At 42.1% G+C, this 15,582-nt stretch overlaps 1 protein-coding gene across 3 annotated transcripts in view; it reads left to right on the top strand.

Moving 5' to 3' along the window:
* Nucleotides 1-15,582, top strand: part of si:dkeyp-44a8.4 (collagen alpha-1(XXIII) chain) — a 104,167-nt gene that overhangs the window by 63,739 nt on the left and 24,846 nt on the right. For 2 of the 3 annotated variants that reach the window (XM_026358196.1, XM_026358194.1), the window contains exons 3-5: nucleotides 8,366-8,410; nucleotides 11,102-11,109; nucleotides 12,285-12,311. In XM_026358196.1, coding sequence (XP_026213981.1) covers nucleotides 8,366-8,410; nucleotides 11,102-11,109; nucleotides 12,285-12,311 — 80 coding nt within the window. The remainder of the gene's footprint in view (nucleotides 1-8,365; nucleotides 8,411-11,101; nucleotides 11,110-12,284; nucleotides 12,312-15,582) is intronic. The other variant, XM_026358195.1, reaches the window with a different exon arrangement.

Here is a 15,582-nt window from a genome sequence, read left to right as displayed (position 1 = left end):
AACTCCATATTTAACATAAATATTTTTTGAGTAGTGACTTTTTTAGCTTGTTCCAGTATTTACTTCTTGAAACATAACTTTGCTGACCTTTAGGGAAAGTTTGAAGACTGTGTGGAGACAGTAAAACGCTAGAACTGAGATGTTTTGGTTATTTTTGTTAAATGAAAAAGATTTTGTAAAAAAAAAAAAAAAATTCATATTTCCCAAACTGAAGTGTTATTAAAATCCTTCCACAAATCCCAGGCCTGTTGTTTATCATTTTAAAAATGATGAATCCCATTGTAGAAAAAATAAAATATACACGTCTCACCAGTTACTAAATGATGAGTACCATATGTATGAATAGCTACTTGTGTGTGTAACTGTTGTAAATCACCTTTATTACCCTACAAATGGTGCAGCTCAACCGTTCCTGACTGTTTCAACTGTTATAATTTCTTTTAACAATAGAAAAGTACAAATCTAAAAGTACAGTAGGTTTGGCAGCATCACAGTGTAAACCAGTGTGTGGGGACTGCAACAATGCTGAGATGCCGCCATGTTTGTTGGCATCATTTGACCACCAGTGTCTTGTTTGTCTAAACATATGGTGCATATGCATCTACACATGTGTGTGTGTCCTGTCAGTGCAGCAATATCATTCCAATATCAGCCTTTTGCTGCCAGTTAACTTACATACCTACAGTGAGGAGCAATGTCTTATATCGTATCCCGTGATGTGAGCAATCCAACAGGTATTTACCTACCATCTGTATAACATCATAACATCACGTTTCCATCTAGTCTGAGGGTATTAATTCCACATTAATGTTGGTTCTCTGTGATTGATTCTTGAGTCTTATGTATCAGATGGCAGTGGGGGGTATTTGCCTAAGCCAGAGCGGCTATACACAGCAGAGGGCTTTGCACTGCAATATAATTACTACCAGACCTGAGACAATACAGTATTGGTACACAGTGGATCGATCAAGCCAGCGATACCGGGGGTAGTTAAAATATGGCTAAAAGGAAAATACAGGACTAGAGTAGTGGTGGTGTTTGGTTAGAGGTCACTTAGAAGTACACTCAGGAAATTGGAATGTATCCAAGAGGGTGTTCAAGACTAGTAGTGTGAAATATTATGTGAAATATATTATACTGAGAGGTGGCTGCAGTGTGTAAAACATGAATAACTGAAAACAGTGAAGTTTTAAATGATGTGGAAGGCTGTATACATCTGCTTACTTACATTTATTTGACTTGTACGTGAGAAGATAATAAATATAATGTGACTTCAAAGTGTGTACATGTCTGCTGAGCTCCATTATTGTTCACAATAACTCATCCTGTCTCCGTTATTCCTGTACTTCCCATGGCGCAGCATGCAAATGTGTGTTCATGGCTCTACTCGGCTGTATAAAGTCACGACTGTGTAATCAGCCTCTGGACCACCTGCACCAGCTGCACATAAACTATTACGATTGCTTGCTCTCACCTTGGCTTCCAGAGAGGCTGTTGTTAGCCTGTCTGTTTCAGGTGTGGGAGATGAGGAGAAAGGAACCAGATAAGGTTTTAGCGTAGGATAGGGGTGAAGGGCATTAGAGGTGAGACACCTGTGGAAAAGAAGAGAGCTAGGAATAATGATGGAGTTTAGAATTTGAGTTCAGCTGGCAGAAATTGCACAGGAGAAAATCCCGAGAAAAGGCAGAGACTGGAATTCTTTCCAGAAAACTTGTCGGGGTTAAAGAAGGAGGCTTTTTGGAAATAAAGCTCCCTTTTGAACATTCACACCATGTTTCCTCAACCATGGCCCACACATTATCTTCTTTTTTCAGCCGCACACACACAAACGCTGCAGTTTTCGTTTAAAGTCATGGTGATTAGTGCACTTTTCTCTTTATTCCTCTACACTTGAAGACCAACCCCCACTCCCTCCACACCCCGCCTCTCCGGGTTTTGCTCTAACAGGTTCCAGAACATCAAACTAGAACCACATTTTATGAATGAATAAAGGATACAAAGATAAAAGAGCACTTTATCCGGTTACAGACCACCATTCGACATAGACTGGCACCGGCCGAAACCAACACTTCAAAATATCCTTGTCAAATTACCACTGCGCACATTGATGCCACTGACATTTGTCACATCTGGTCTGGTACCTTTGAATTGTGTTGGTTTTAAAAACTGTATCGGACTTTGGATCCCATGACTTTGCCATGTTGAGGCCCATTCCCCTTCAGGTGGTTTGTGTACTTTACATGTGTGCCCGTTCAGACTGGGGTCACACCTCTCCAGCGCATGCACTTGCAGTCCCTATCAGTGGAAGTACCACCTAGAGACCTGTCTGAATAGTGCTGAAAACTAAGCTGTAATTCTCCCGTACAGCATCAACAAATACCCATCAGAGTGTGGATATATTTGTGTGAATCACTTTCAGCTGAGTATGGTTTGTTTGTCTGGGGTCAGCTCATTTACGGCGTTGTCACGCAAAGGGCCCTCTTTCCAAAAAAGGATACAATTGTATTAACATGTGCTCCTGATAAACTCTAAACGCCCTAATTCTCAACACTTACTAAGATTTCCTGCAGATTTCCCAGACCTGAGCACAGAGGGCATCTGCTGTCATCTGACAATTAATACAGTTTAATAAGACACAACAACATCGGGGAGTACATTCTGTTTCTTACACATCAGGTGCCATATGTTTAAAGTGAGGCGGTGCAGCTTTGACACTTCCTACTGGTTATAGATGATTGTTCACTTCACTATTGCTCACTTCAGCACAGAGATAATGAGCGGTATCTTATGGACAGGTTTGAGCATAATGTACAGCTGGTGTTGCCTGAAGACAAAGGCTTCCTGGCCGCTGAACTCCGCCTGCTCTGGTCCGTTTTGTTGTGATCTGCTCTTATTTGCTGTGCTCTGCTGGTGCTGGCTTCGTTTTGCCAGGTCGCTCTCGCTGTTTTGACTGCGTCTGTTTCTCTGTGTGAGGCGGACCTGTCTCCGCCGTCACCTCCCATTAGCTGTGACACACGGTGACTACCCAGGCAGCCTTTCAGCACCAGCCTGCCGCTCAACGTAAACCACCTGCCGCCACATCACAACAGCGGAGCTGACGCAGAACACCAAGGCGGCTGCTTCCACAAGTGAAAGCGGCGCAATCACACCAAAAACACAAATGAACTGTCAGACATTATGGCAACACAAAAAAATGCACGCATGAGGAGCGATTTGTAGATGGTGCTCATTAGGACCAAACGAATAATGCAGCAGACATAAACACATAAACAACCCTGCAGCTGTAGGTACGTTCACTGATTCTGCTCACACACACACACACGGGTGTACAGCAGCATCAATCGGCCTTGATGGACAGTATCAAGCAAACTATAGGTTAATCACACTTGCATGACCATGGAATAGGTGTCAGGTCTCTCACACAAATACACTCTCAACTTCTCACACAGACGACCTCTCTCACACGCTGCTCCTCGAAATGCAGTGTGCAGTCACGCAACACTTGATGCCGTTAGTAAAACAGGAAGGTCAGATCGGTACTGATGTGTTCTCAGCTTCTTATTTCCTAGTCACAGATGGTCTTTGCATGAATACCAGAGTAATGTCTCCTGTTTAGCATCTCTCCCCCCAAATTTCAACAGTGAGCGAGGTGAAGTATAGTCCACACCACCGGCAGAGAGTTACTAACAGTGATTAATCATATAATATATAAAAAATACATGTGATGTGTTTGAGGTTGTGGGTTCAGACACATAGAAAGACGCATTGTTTCCATTGTCATGATTTATTTACTATTTAGTAAGTATATATATATATAATGTTCTCTAAATGACAGACTGGTTTATAAACTTTGAGATATTAAATCATTTTCTGAACTGGATTTTTGGTGACCATTATGTTCTGTTTCATTGTGGCTTTCTGGTTGTACCACTGTGACAGTGAACCCCGTCTGAACTGCTGAAGCCCGTCTGACCCAGAGCAAGCAAGACGCGGGGCAGCTGGAGAATAAATCACCACGATGTGAATCACATCCGTTGTCTTTTTCGCTTTCTGTTGCTGTTTACATCCACAGCATGTGTCCCCCATTTTATTGGAACGAAAGTTGGACAAACACGGGGAAACGATGACAGATCAGGAGACACTTTGGAAGAAGTAGTTTCGGTTCAGACAAAGAGGCTCAGCAGCTGTCCCCGTTTGTGCGAAGACAAGACAAATGGAAAGAGGGGAATCCTGCATGGGACGTTGTATCTCAGATCAGTAAACAATTTCAATGATACCAATTGACTTTAGACATCTCATTATGAGCGAATAATTCAGTCTTGAGTGAACAGTAAAACAACTCACTTGGTAATTTTAAACAAATGCTGCATGTTTAGAAAGCTAATAACAATAGTCCTTCACAGCAGATTTTGGATTCTGTCTGCAAAAATAATAAAATGCAGGGTGTTTTTTTTTTTTTTTAAATACTGATTTGTATGCATATCGGTCTCAAGAGTTGCTGTGTGAAGTAGTAATAAGAGAAACTTTGTTTAAAGTTTTGTCTTTGTGTGTTCACGCGCTTGCAAGTTTTTTAATGTAATTGAAGGAGATCTGCTGGGATTTTAAAGACATACCATTCCAAAGAGGGAAAAAGCGAGGAGGTACTGCAGAGACACATTGCCTCCAGCTAACATGGAAGCAAGGACCTGACCTTCACTACTTATACCCTTCTTCTCCACACTCTCCCCCTTCAGTTAAATTAAATTATCTCATGTTGCCAGACTGTGTAACCATGGTGGGGTGGCATGCAGGGTAGATGGACAGATGAACGGATGTAAGACCTGTGCTAGTGCATACGGAGTATCACATTCTGCTATTTTCATTTTGCTCTTTATTGCTCCCAGTTGTTTAGTTTAATAAAAAAAAGAGAGAGAGAGAAAGGGCGGTGGTGATTGACGCTTTGTTCCTTGGAAGGACTTTGTTTGCGAAAAAACGTCACAGTAGCTACATCAAGCCGATCCACGGCTATCAGGAACAGACAGAGCAGATGGAGGATGGAAGGACACGTATGTGTCTTTTGTCGAATGGAGGCCAAAGGTGGAGTACATGCAGGGAGCATATTGGAAAGGCAGCTCATAATGTTATAAAAGAAGAAGAAGAAAGAGAAAGCAGGAAGTTGTTTTTAACACACACATCAGTAAAAATGTTGGTGGAAAAATAGATTCCAACTCGGTTCAGATCAGTGGTGGTTTTCAGGAGGAAGGCTCACTTTGCCTCAGTATAGCCACGTGAATCTTTGTTTGTGTGCTCGTCTTTGTGTTTTTATGTGTATGCGGGTGTGTGTTTCTGAGTCAGCTGAAACACAAGGTTGTTGTTCCGCATGCGCGTATCCATCTCTGCACCATACTGTTGTCTACATTGTCTCATCTGCTTTAAAATGTTTAATCTAATCAGTAATCCTGGTCTTTTTTTATACTTTCTTTGAACTGTCTAACCTTTTTTTTAATGTTGATAACCTGATGACCACTAAAAAGAAATGTAGGAAAAAGGAATAATTCAAATCACGAGATTCACTGTGACTGTGTGGGTACACACTACAAACACTGGGTGAAATGTGATTCTCCAGACTATATTTTACTCTTGCACTGTTTCTATTTTGTGTGCTTGTGTGACATTTGCTGACCCTGGTATTTCACGCACAGGAAGTCCAGACTGACACCGCAGTCACCTGGCGCGTCTATACTTTACATATTTGTTTGTATGGATCTCAGTAGGTACATGTTAACTGCTCTCCATGAAATAGGACACACATACACGTGTGCGCACTGTGGTCTCCTGTGCTGCTGTTTTCCCCATTAAATCCTCCACTCAATTCAGTCCTACATCAGCTTGTCATCACGTCCAACTCTGCCGCTGAGGACCAATCACTCTCCCACATTTCAGTCACTCTGACGCCCGCTCCTCCAGCATTTGGCGACCAACTTGTCAGCATGCCGACGGCTGTCTTTTATGTCTTAAATAAAGGTAGAGCGAGCAAAGACCCTGGTGACCCATATCTTATAATGCTTCAGGAGGCAAATTAATTGTCCAGTGACCTTGTTGTTAAAGGATTTTTAAAGGATTGTGAAATCATTCAGCCGTCCCTTCTGACTCCCTTCGTCTTTTGTTGTCTCTGCCATCTTTCCTCCTGGACTTTCAGTCATTTTGAAGTGCAGTATATCTCCTTCTCTGCCCCTCACATCTCATTTTTCTACCCCCACCTTATCCCACCACTCCCTTACACATTCCTCTCTCCACCCTTTCAGCTTGTACTCTCTATCTGCCTCCCCTCCAGCCATGGGGAAATGCCCCAGCCCTCTCTCTCTCTCTCTCTCTTTCTCGCTTTCTGAGCAGAGGTCCTGGCCCCCAGCAGAACAGCTCCATGCTGTGGTTTATGACCACGGGGGCTGGAACAGAGGAAGTAGAGTCCGCAGGGGAATATGGAGACTATTAATATAAATGCTGTGGCTGGCTGGCTGGCTGGGTGTGTGTGTTAGCTGGCATCTGTGTCTAAGATTTGAAGGTGTTAAATGATTAAAATTGTTCAAACATAAATTTTAAATGAGAGTCAGTGGGTGCACAGCTGTACTTGTTCTCCGTTGTTGCACAAATTGTTTAGAAATGAGAATTTGAGTGAGATAAAGGACAACAGTAAACTTAGGTAAGACTGGGCTAATGTTTTATTTATTTATTACTCTTTTATCTTATATTTTATCCTTCATTTCCAAAGCCCTTAATAGCTTATTACTGTTGCATGAAGGAGGGAAGGAAGGATAAAAGTGGGAGATGTAGACATAAGGGGGAGGTGGAGGAGCATGATTGAGGTCTCTTTGAAAGGGCTGGCAGAGTCAGGAAGTGATTAGGCTGCTACAATAACTCCAATAATGACAATAGGAAAAACATGTCTGCAGCCACAACCACTTAGCATCACGGACAGTACCCAGTATGCTCCCTGTTTTATTACAAAAACAGAGCTGAGCGTGGGAGGATGGATACTTGGAAACAAAGAGAGGTAAGGTGCTACCTGAAGAGGGAAGCTCAAGCTTTAGTTACGGTTGCTAGAGCTGTCAAGGTTTCATCTTTTGTAATAGACACACTTTACAACAATGATCCAAGATGAACTTGAATTATTATAAGAGATGGGTCACCAGGGTCTTTGCTCGTTCTTTAAATAATTAATCTTCAATTTCATACAGACATTAACCAAAGCAAACCTCTCATTTCTGGCTGTCAACAGTACATTTTACCAGATGAAATACGAACTGCAACGTATGTACATTAGCTTTTGAAGTGTGAAAACTCCAGCTGACTGTAAGGTGATCTTAAATATGTGGTTAAACGTGCTAATATTTAAGGTTCATGTAGAGGACATGGAATTTATACTGCAGACTATTACAGGCAAGTGATAAGGGCAAATTTAAGTTCTTAGGACTATTTCATTCTAACATAAACCTGTAAATGAATGAAAACATATACAGGAGTGGTCATATTTTTTGTGTTTTTTTTATTTAAAGGTTACAAAGTTTTAATACCCTGCATTAAAAACACCATCCAAACTTTCTAACAACGCAGAGTATCACTCTTACCACAGCACAATGTACACACAGCTTTTTTGTGGAGAAATCCAAAGCTTGGCTGTTTTACAGTGTCGGAGCTAAGGGCAAGAGATGAATGGTTTTTCTGAGCCTGTGCAGAAACCTGTGTATTTTTGTATGATCAGTTGCTCCGTCTTGTCAAACAATACCTCTGTAAACTTGCCAGGCAGACGCTGACGTAAATCAGGGGTGTAGTAGAGGTGATTTATGATCGTGTAGCAGCATGAAGTCTGAGACTTGAGGTTGACCATTTTGCCGGCCACATCATCCTCTGGTTCCTCTGCAGCTCTGACTTCAAGAGACTTCTCCCTCAGCAGCACAAATCATTTTACAAGAAAGGCCCTGGTACCATCTGCATCAATGAAGGGTCAGAGGAGGGTGGCTGAATGAAGTCCAGGCAGTGAGGAATGGGTCTGATGAATCTGATCTTCAGCCAGATTGTGGGGAGACTCGGCCTTAAACACGTCTGAAGATCCCGTTTGTTCAGCCTGAAAGAAAATCACACAGTACATTTAGTTTTGAGGGTGATGAGATCTTCGTTGTAATTTTTGTTTTTGTCTCCAGAGTCCGAATCTGTGCTTACATCACTGACGCACAGATATTTCAGTGCTGTGCCAGCTCACACAGACGTAAAGCCAGGCAACACATGACCACCAGCAGTGAAACCGCAAAGTGATGCTCGCTTGTTCTCTGTATTCATTCTAGCAGTGCTGATTTGGAGGATTTATTGCTCTGTCTGTGTGTTTTCACAGGGCCTCCTGGAAAGCGCGGAAGGATGGGAAGACGAGGGGAACCTGGTAAGTGAAGCCTACCACCTGCTTTGTTTGTTTATTTCTTCTTTTGACACATTCTTTCTTCATTTCTCCCTAATCTCTCCCACACTCACTTTCTTCCTGGACGACTGGATCTGTTTGAGGGCTGGCAAAAGCGGTGACCCGTGCATCAGGCCAGGGCATGATGGGCTGCAGTTGGCCCTTCTCCCTGTCCCTTCCTATTTGCGGCAGCATAGCTCTAACCTTGGCCATGTGGTTGCACTAACTTTGCCCAGATGTCAGTTGTTCTCGTTGAGCGGTAGCAGCTGCAGTAGTATGCGACTAATGAGATTCTCCTTTGCCAACATCACTACCCACCATTATTGTGCTGCTTTTTGTTTCCATCCAGACCGCAAAACACTCATTGAGGAATCAAATCAGCGCGGAAACATAAATCTTGTTCCCCAAAACTTTGTCATGACAGATAGAACGGATGTTGTACAAGTTTGAGTCATCCTAATTTTACGTTCTTTTTATCAAGTGTTGACTCCACCGAGCTGTGGTGCAGCAATTTCACATGATTTGATCAAAACCTGCAGCACTGTAGTGTTTCTGCAGGATATGTGTCAGATGGTAACATTTCCAGTCTGGTTGTGATTCACTGTTGTGGAGATTTAAATCTGTTTCTATGAAAACTATGACTTATATAATAAAAATTACTAAACTAGAAAGTTATCTGATACATCTGTGAAATGTATTTTTAAGTTTACTTGCAAGAATGTCATCTATTTTTCTTATTGTCAACAAAACATGAAAAGACAATGATGATGTCAGTCTCTCAAATTCAGTAGTGAGCATTCAGGGTGGCAGTCTTCTCGTGGGATTTGTTGAAGATATAGGATAGTATCAGACTTATAAATGTCCGCGTGCTGTTGGCTCTCCGACCACCTCAAACAACACAGAAATCCCACTGAGTCCGGCGGTCCCACGAGGCGATCAGCAGTACAAACATAACAGTGTTTTTCATCCTTTTCGTGTTTTGCAGGGGCGTTATTATTACGGGAAGGCTCACCGTTTAGGTTTCATCTGAGGCCGTGCGCTCATTGGTTGCCCACTGTTTGTTACAGGATGGCCTGTATCAAAAGGCCAATGTGGTTCTGTTTAGGTTCTCTGTCTTCTTGTTTAGTTTTGCATCCTCACATAACAGCCTGGGTTATAGAGTGGGGGTAGGTGGCACGTACACTGTGTTCTGCCGCTCCATCTTGTAGCTGATGTCTCCAGGACGTCTTTTTACAAGACCAGAGGACATTTTTTTCCCTTTTGTCCAGTCAAGAGTAGAGAAGAGAAACAGAAACGTAAACCGGGAAATGACAAGAAAGCTTAAAATCAGCTCTCATTGTCACCTTATGTTCTACTTCAACTCTCAGTTTTTTATGTTTGGACTTGTTATTACTTCTTCTCCACTGTTTACGTCGGTCTTGCTCTCCGCGTCCACCTGCCTCGAGTCCAATGGTTAAAGCAGATCTTGCTACATAGCTCTTTAACGAGTTTGAATTTGTTTACCTAGCTGTCTGGACCAGGCTGTCGGGCTTGTTGCGACGTCTAGACAAAGCTGAACTTGACTGACTTGGTCTTTAATTCTCAAAAACACCCAACACCTCTCTTTTCTTTTCCCTCACACCTTCTCATCCCAACCACCTCAACATTTTCATCCATGTTTTTTTCTATTTGTGTTGTCCCCAAAACACCCTTTCCATTGAATTGAACAGCAAACGTAGATTCTGCTCATGTTAGTCTGACTTTTCTGTGTGTTTAAATAGTAACAATATACCACAATTATCCCACTTTCCCCCAGAGGAAGTCTGTTTTCAATCTGGCTGAGTTTATGTAGATGTTTAGTGTCGCATTAAGGGCTGATGAGCTGTGATGTGCAGGAACTGCAGTGGGGCATAGCTCCAAATTGCGCCATAGACTGTAATGGTGTTAACAGTCACATAAATCAGCAGCATGATTGGTTTTCAGATTTAGGTCAGATAAATATAAACCAATCACTAATACCAAGTCTCTGAATGTCAAAATTTTATACTCACTTTATACGGGTCTGGTTGGTTTGTTAGTGCCTGTGGCACATTTGAGAGACTGTTTTTCATAAGAATCTTCCATTAAAACCCAAACCACTAAGAACGAGAGGACCGCTTTGATCGGTGCTGTTGTTTTTGATTAGGTAAAGTATGAAAAGCAGAATGTGCTTTTTGCTGCTGAGGCTCAACATCTGAACATTTAAATCAGATCTGAAAGACTGCCTGAGAGGAACCTCAGCGACATCGTTTTTAATTCTTTAAAGGCCACAGAGTCTGCCAGCACACCCTGACCTTATCACTCTGTTTGTCCTCCATCTAATACACCCATATCTACTTAGGAAACAAAGACTTGACATGGCTTCACATCCTAATGCAAAACATGGCCCATTATTCAGAAGTCTGTTTATCATAATGGGTTCACCACAAGCTCTATTGGCAGCAGCTCTAATGAGCTTGTTCTGTAACATATTTAGGTGGTTAATTAGAGTCATCATCTAACAAACCACATCGCATGTGCAGTTTTTTTGTTGCGTACCACTGTTTCCGAGGAATTGATTGCCGTACAAACCATAATTCACACATGCTGTGCTCCATGTTCCAGCATAAATGTACAGAGTCGATTTTCTAATGTCTGATTTGTCTTTTTCTGTTGCAGGAACTCCCGTAAGTACAATTTCTTCTCGTCCAGGTAGTATGATAATCAACTAACAAGTTCCTTTGACATTAAACATGCATACGCAGTGACACACACATACACACTTACAGTATCACATCCCTCACAATGCTCCACAAACTACTGTTCAAGCCAACAAGCCAAAAATAATCCATTCTCCCACTGCAATAAAACACACAGACACACAAACTGTCACGGACTCGCTCACACATGTGCATCCAAAGCCCACAGCAGTAACAGGACCACCTAGAGAAGTGGGGGTGTGGTTATTTCTGTGTGTTTCATGGTGATGCTTGGGGAGCAGTGACTGATCAGCAGCGAGTTATTCTCCTCTGTGGGACCATAACTCCTGATGACACACACACTCATACAGTACATACAGCACAGGCAAATGCACATGTATTTGGAAAAGTCTGTTGCTTTCAGGTTTGTGTTTTGTTTGTTTGTTTGTTTAAATTAAAATGTAGTGATGGGCTTAGAAATAAATGATTTCTTGATTTCTTTATTATTGATTATTCAGCTTTCAATTCTCAGCACATATTAGATAAGCAGATGTGGAAATGGTCTGAACAGGAAGTCCAGCTGACACTTTTAAAACCCGTGGTCTTAAAGTTTTATGAGAGCAAGCGTCTGTGCAGCTGTTTTAATCTAATTGTCCATGAAGCGATGTATAATTTCATTTTTCTGAACACACCTGAAATCTTGCCCACCCATGATGTGCAGTCACCTCCTGCTCCACAATGTAACAGTCTGTCAGTCCTTTGTGTGAGTCAAGTAAATCAGCTTCATCGCTTATGTATGTCACAAACAACACACACACACAAAAACAATGTAAATGGTGATTTCAACTTTCTCATTTTTCATGCCGCTTGCTTTGAAAACACAAAATTTAGAAATGGTCCACTTTGGAAATCACACATCAGATCATATAAAAATATTTTTTTTAAAACTGCTCAACTGCTCTGTTTGGCTTCCTGCAGATTAAATTGGTAAATCTGTAAAATTACAACTTGAAGCACGAACCTGTAACACTGTTGTCATCAGCCCATTAGAATAAGTTGTGTAAGGTCACATATTGACAATAATGTAAAGACTGTTGTGTGCAGCAGTTGGTTTCTGTTCTAACATGTCTTCATGCTTCATGCTTCATCTCTAACGTCACCAGGGCAAAGCTGGACGGGATGGATACCCGGTAAATTTGATTTATTTATCCTGTCACTCTTCAGTTCAACCAGTCACATCTCTACTCTCCATTTCTCTGCTTTTCTCTGGATATATTCCAATTTTTCCCACAGCTTTATTAGATATTTGTTTGTCATCACTGCTTTACTCGAGGAAATTAGCATTCCCCTTTAATCGTCGTGTGTCTCCTCGCCTCCTTCTGCGATCTTCAACACTTGTTTTTCATCAGTGATATATCCTGCCCCATGACTGAGAAGTGACTCAAATACAAAGGGAGTTGTGTTTAAACACAAGCAGGCATAGACTTCCCAGTGTGGTAAGATGAGATGGAGGTTTTTTCCTGAACACTGGCAGTTTGAAACACAACACCTTGGTGACTCAAGGGAGAAAAAAAAAAGTGTAATAAAACATATGTAGTGCAGATATAGAAATGAGAGAAGATGAATAAACATGCAGGGTCACACACTTGTGAAGATATCATCAGTAAACATAAACCACCAGAGTTTAGACCAATAAAAGTGTTTACAGATGAAAATGTGAAACATTCATCCAGGCGGCACGCATCATGCCCTTTAGCTTATAAATGGGCTTTAATAGTGTTTGAATAATATAACTGTGTACATCCAATAACTACTGAATGCAAAGCAGATCACAGATCTCCACGTCTGAGTCATACCACTTATGTGAGAGTCAGTTTCCTGTTATTCAGAGACATAGCGGCCTCTAATGGTGAGTTAGACTATTGAGTATTTTTCCCCACAACTGCTGAGATAAATCGGCTCATGGCTCTGTTGCTGATTTGTGGTTTGGTGATCATCAAATTCTCATCATCCAGTACAGATACGCCCTCATCATTCATGACTTCGGGGTGGATTCATCAGAGCTGCATGTCTGCATAGTGGCACAGACCACATGAGGCATTAGCGTGTGCACAGTATCCCTGCGAAGGGAGTTGCATGCTCTGTGAGACGCAGCCATCTGCTTGTCAGGGTGACCTGTACTAGTTGCTCCGTGCTCCACGGCGTCTTGTCAGTTGCTATGTCGCTATGTGTGTTTTCTCGCTGGGAATTTTGTGAAGTTCATTTCCCATGGGTCTGTCTCCCAGTCTGATTCCCAGTCTGCCTGGCACTGCACAGCCCTCCTGACGGGAAATGCCTCCTGCTAATTACACACAGGTGGACGGGGCGCACAGAAAAGCCTGTGTACATTTGTGTTTGTTTGCCAGTGACTCTATTCATCTTTGTCACTGTCCACACTAGAAATTCCAAAGGCTTGGTGCATTGTAGCATTGCCGTCCTTAATCGTTAAACGTGTGCTTTATCAAATGATGTAAAGTAAAGCTACAGAATCTGGATAATCGTCCTCAGTCTCGTTAGCATAATGAATGAATCAATCATTATACCTATGTGCTTTTATAGATGAAAGACATAGGCAGTTTCCTGTGATGTTTCAAATCCAACAGTATAATGATTTGGGAATCTACATGAAGTTCCACTGAAACAACATGAGATTAATCATGTTTCCAATTAACGTAGACATTAAACATTATTTCATTTAGCAGCAGCAGCAGAGGTGATTAGTTGTTAAACACTGCAACTTAAAAAGGGCCACTCTTCCTGTCGGGTAGCACTGTTTGTGTATCTACAACATGTCCATATGCGCCGATGCGTCTGAACTCCATCCAACCACCGATAGTTTATGTACATCACCGTAACACAGGCCAGAGCTGTGGAAGTGGTCAGAGGTCTGTGTGTGTGATGTGTTTTCACACTAATAACTTCTCTCACACGAGTTGCTCACATGGAGAGGGCGCATCAACACAAATGAGTCAAGTCAGTTTCCAGAGCGCGCTCCGAAGTTAAACGTGTGCCAGCGACTTGTGCCAGAAAGAGTTCTCTCTTTATTTTTCCATTGTTAAAACAAACCACTTGATTTCTTTCCGTCTCCTTTTTTCTTGACCTCTCTCACGCTTGTTAAGTCTCCCTGACTTGCACAGAATTCAAGCCTCAAAGGGCCGAAGTCTTAATTCTGTGACTGTACACATTAACACATAATCCACCAGTATGAACAAATAACAGTTGTTCTGTAAACTGCGTGCACGTATGCCAGCGTTTGAGCATGCATGATCTTCACTTCATTCAGCTGGTGCGCACGTGTCTCGCAGACTTTAAGCTCATCAGACTAATACATGCAGCGGCCCACTTTCACTGAAGCATCAGTAATATGGTAAACAGTGTTAATGGCATGTGGTCTGTGTGTATCTCAACCATAACACTGTGATACGTTATTGTGTGTTTTTGCATGTTGATGTATGTTTTCTCTCAACGTGGAAACCCGTCACTTCTTCCTCTCATAAATCATAGGCGGGCGGCTTGAGTTTCAGAAAAGAGACTTCCCCCTGTCAAACAATCAGAGTCAGACAGAATGACAGAACAGTGCAGAGGGGTAAACAAATACCCACACACAGCAATTGGTTCTCATTCGCATGCGTGGTCACCAGCGTACCTAGCCACTAGCATGTTTATGTGAGAGTGCCAGTCTGTGAGAGACAGCGGACCTCACTTAGCAGAAACAGGCCGAGGCCTCCATTGTTCAGCCTTCCTGGCTGTTGAAGGCAGATTAAAGCCAGACAGTCACCCAACAACATGTCAGTAATTTTCTGTCTCAAACACACAGCACTCTGGTATGCTTTATTGTGCTCTTTGGTTCTGAATGCTCCCACTTTTTTTTTGTGTGTGTTTTTTTTTTTGTTGTTGTTGTTGTTTTTTTCAAACCAGCAAAATGTCATGTATCACTAATTGTGCTCATGCAGTAAAGTTTTGCTCCTGCAGCAACATGAAAGTTACTCAGACAGGTTTTCTGGATCAAAGGGTGCACGAGAAGGAACAACGGAGAGGAACAAGCTGTTTTGTTCTACCCATCTTTTTTAACTTCGATGTCACATAATTATGCTCATTTATTTTAATGTGTGCGACACATTCCCATATGTGTTTTAAGCTAAGACGTCTGCTCTGATGTGCAGACACCTACTTTTCACATTGCATCCTAAATACCCTAATGGATAATTACCAGTCTGCACCATAGGGAGCACAATAAAGACAGTAAAGACGCCCCTCTCCTTTTGGTTCGAGTGGTGTTAAGACACACAGGCGCACGCATGCATGCATGTAGACACATTAGTGTGTATCAGCCTGCACGCATACAAACATAGACGGAGACATATGACCTCCTGCAGGCCAAGTTATTTTCCACAAATGTGTTTAAGAGGCATCTAATTGGTG

The sequence above is a fragment of the Anabas testudineus genome, chromosome 10, assembly GCF_900324465.2.
Source record: "Anabas testudineus chromosome 10, fAnaTes1.2, whole genome shotgun sequence".
NCBI lineage: Eukaryota > Metazoa > Chordata > Actinopteri > Anabantiformes > Anabantidae > Anabas > Anabas testudineus.
Note: the sequence above shows the minus strand (reverse complement) of the source record. Positions and strands in the feature narration are given on the sequence as shown.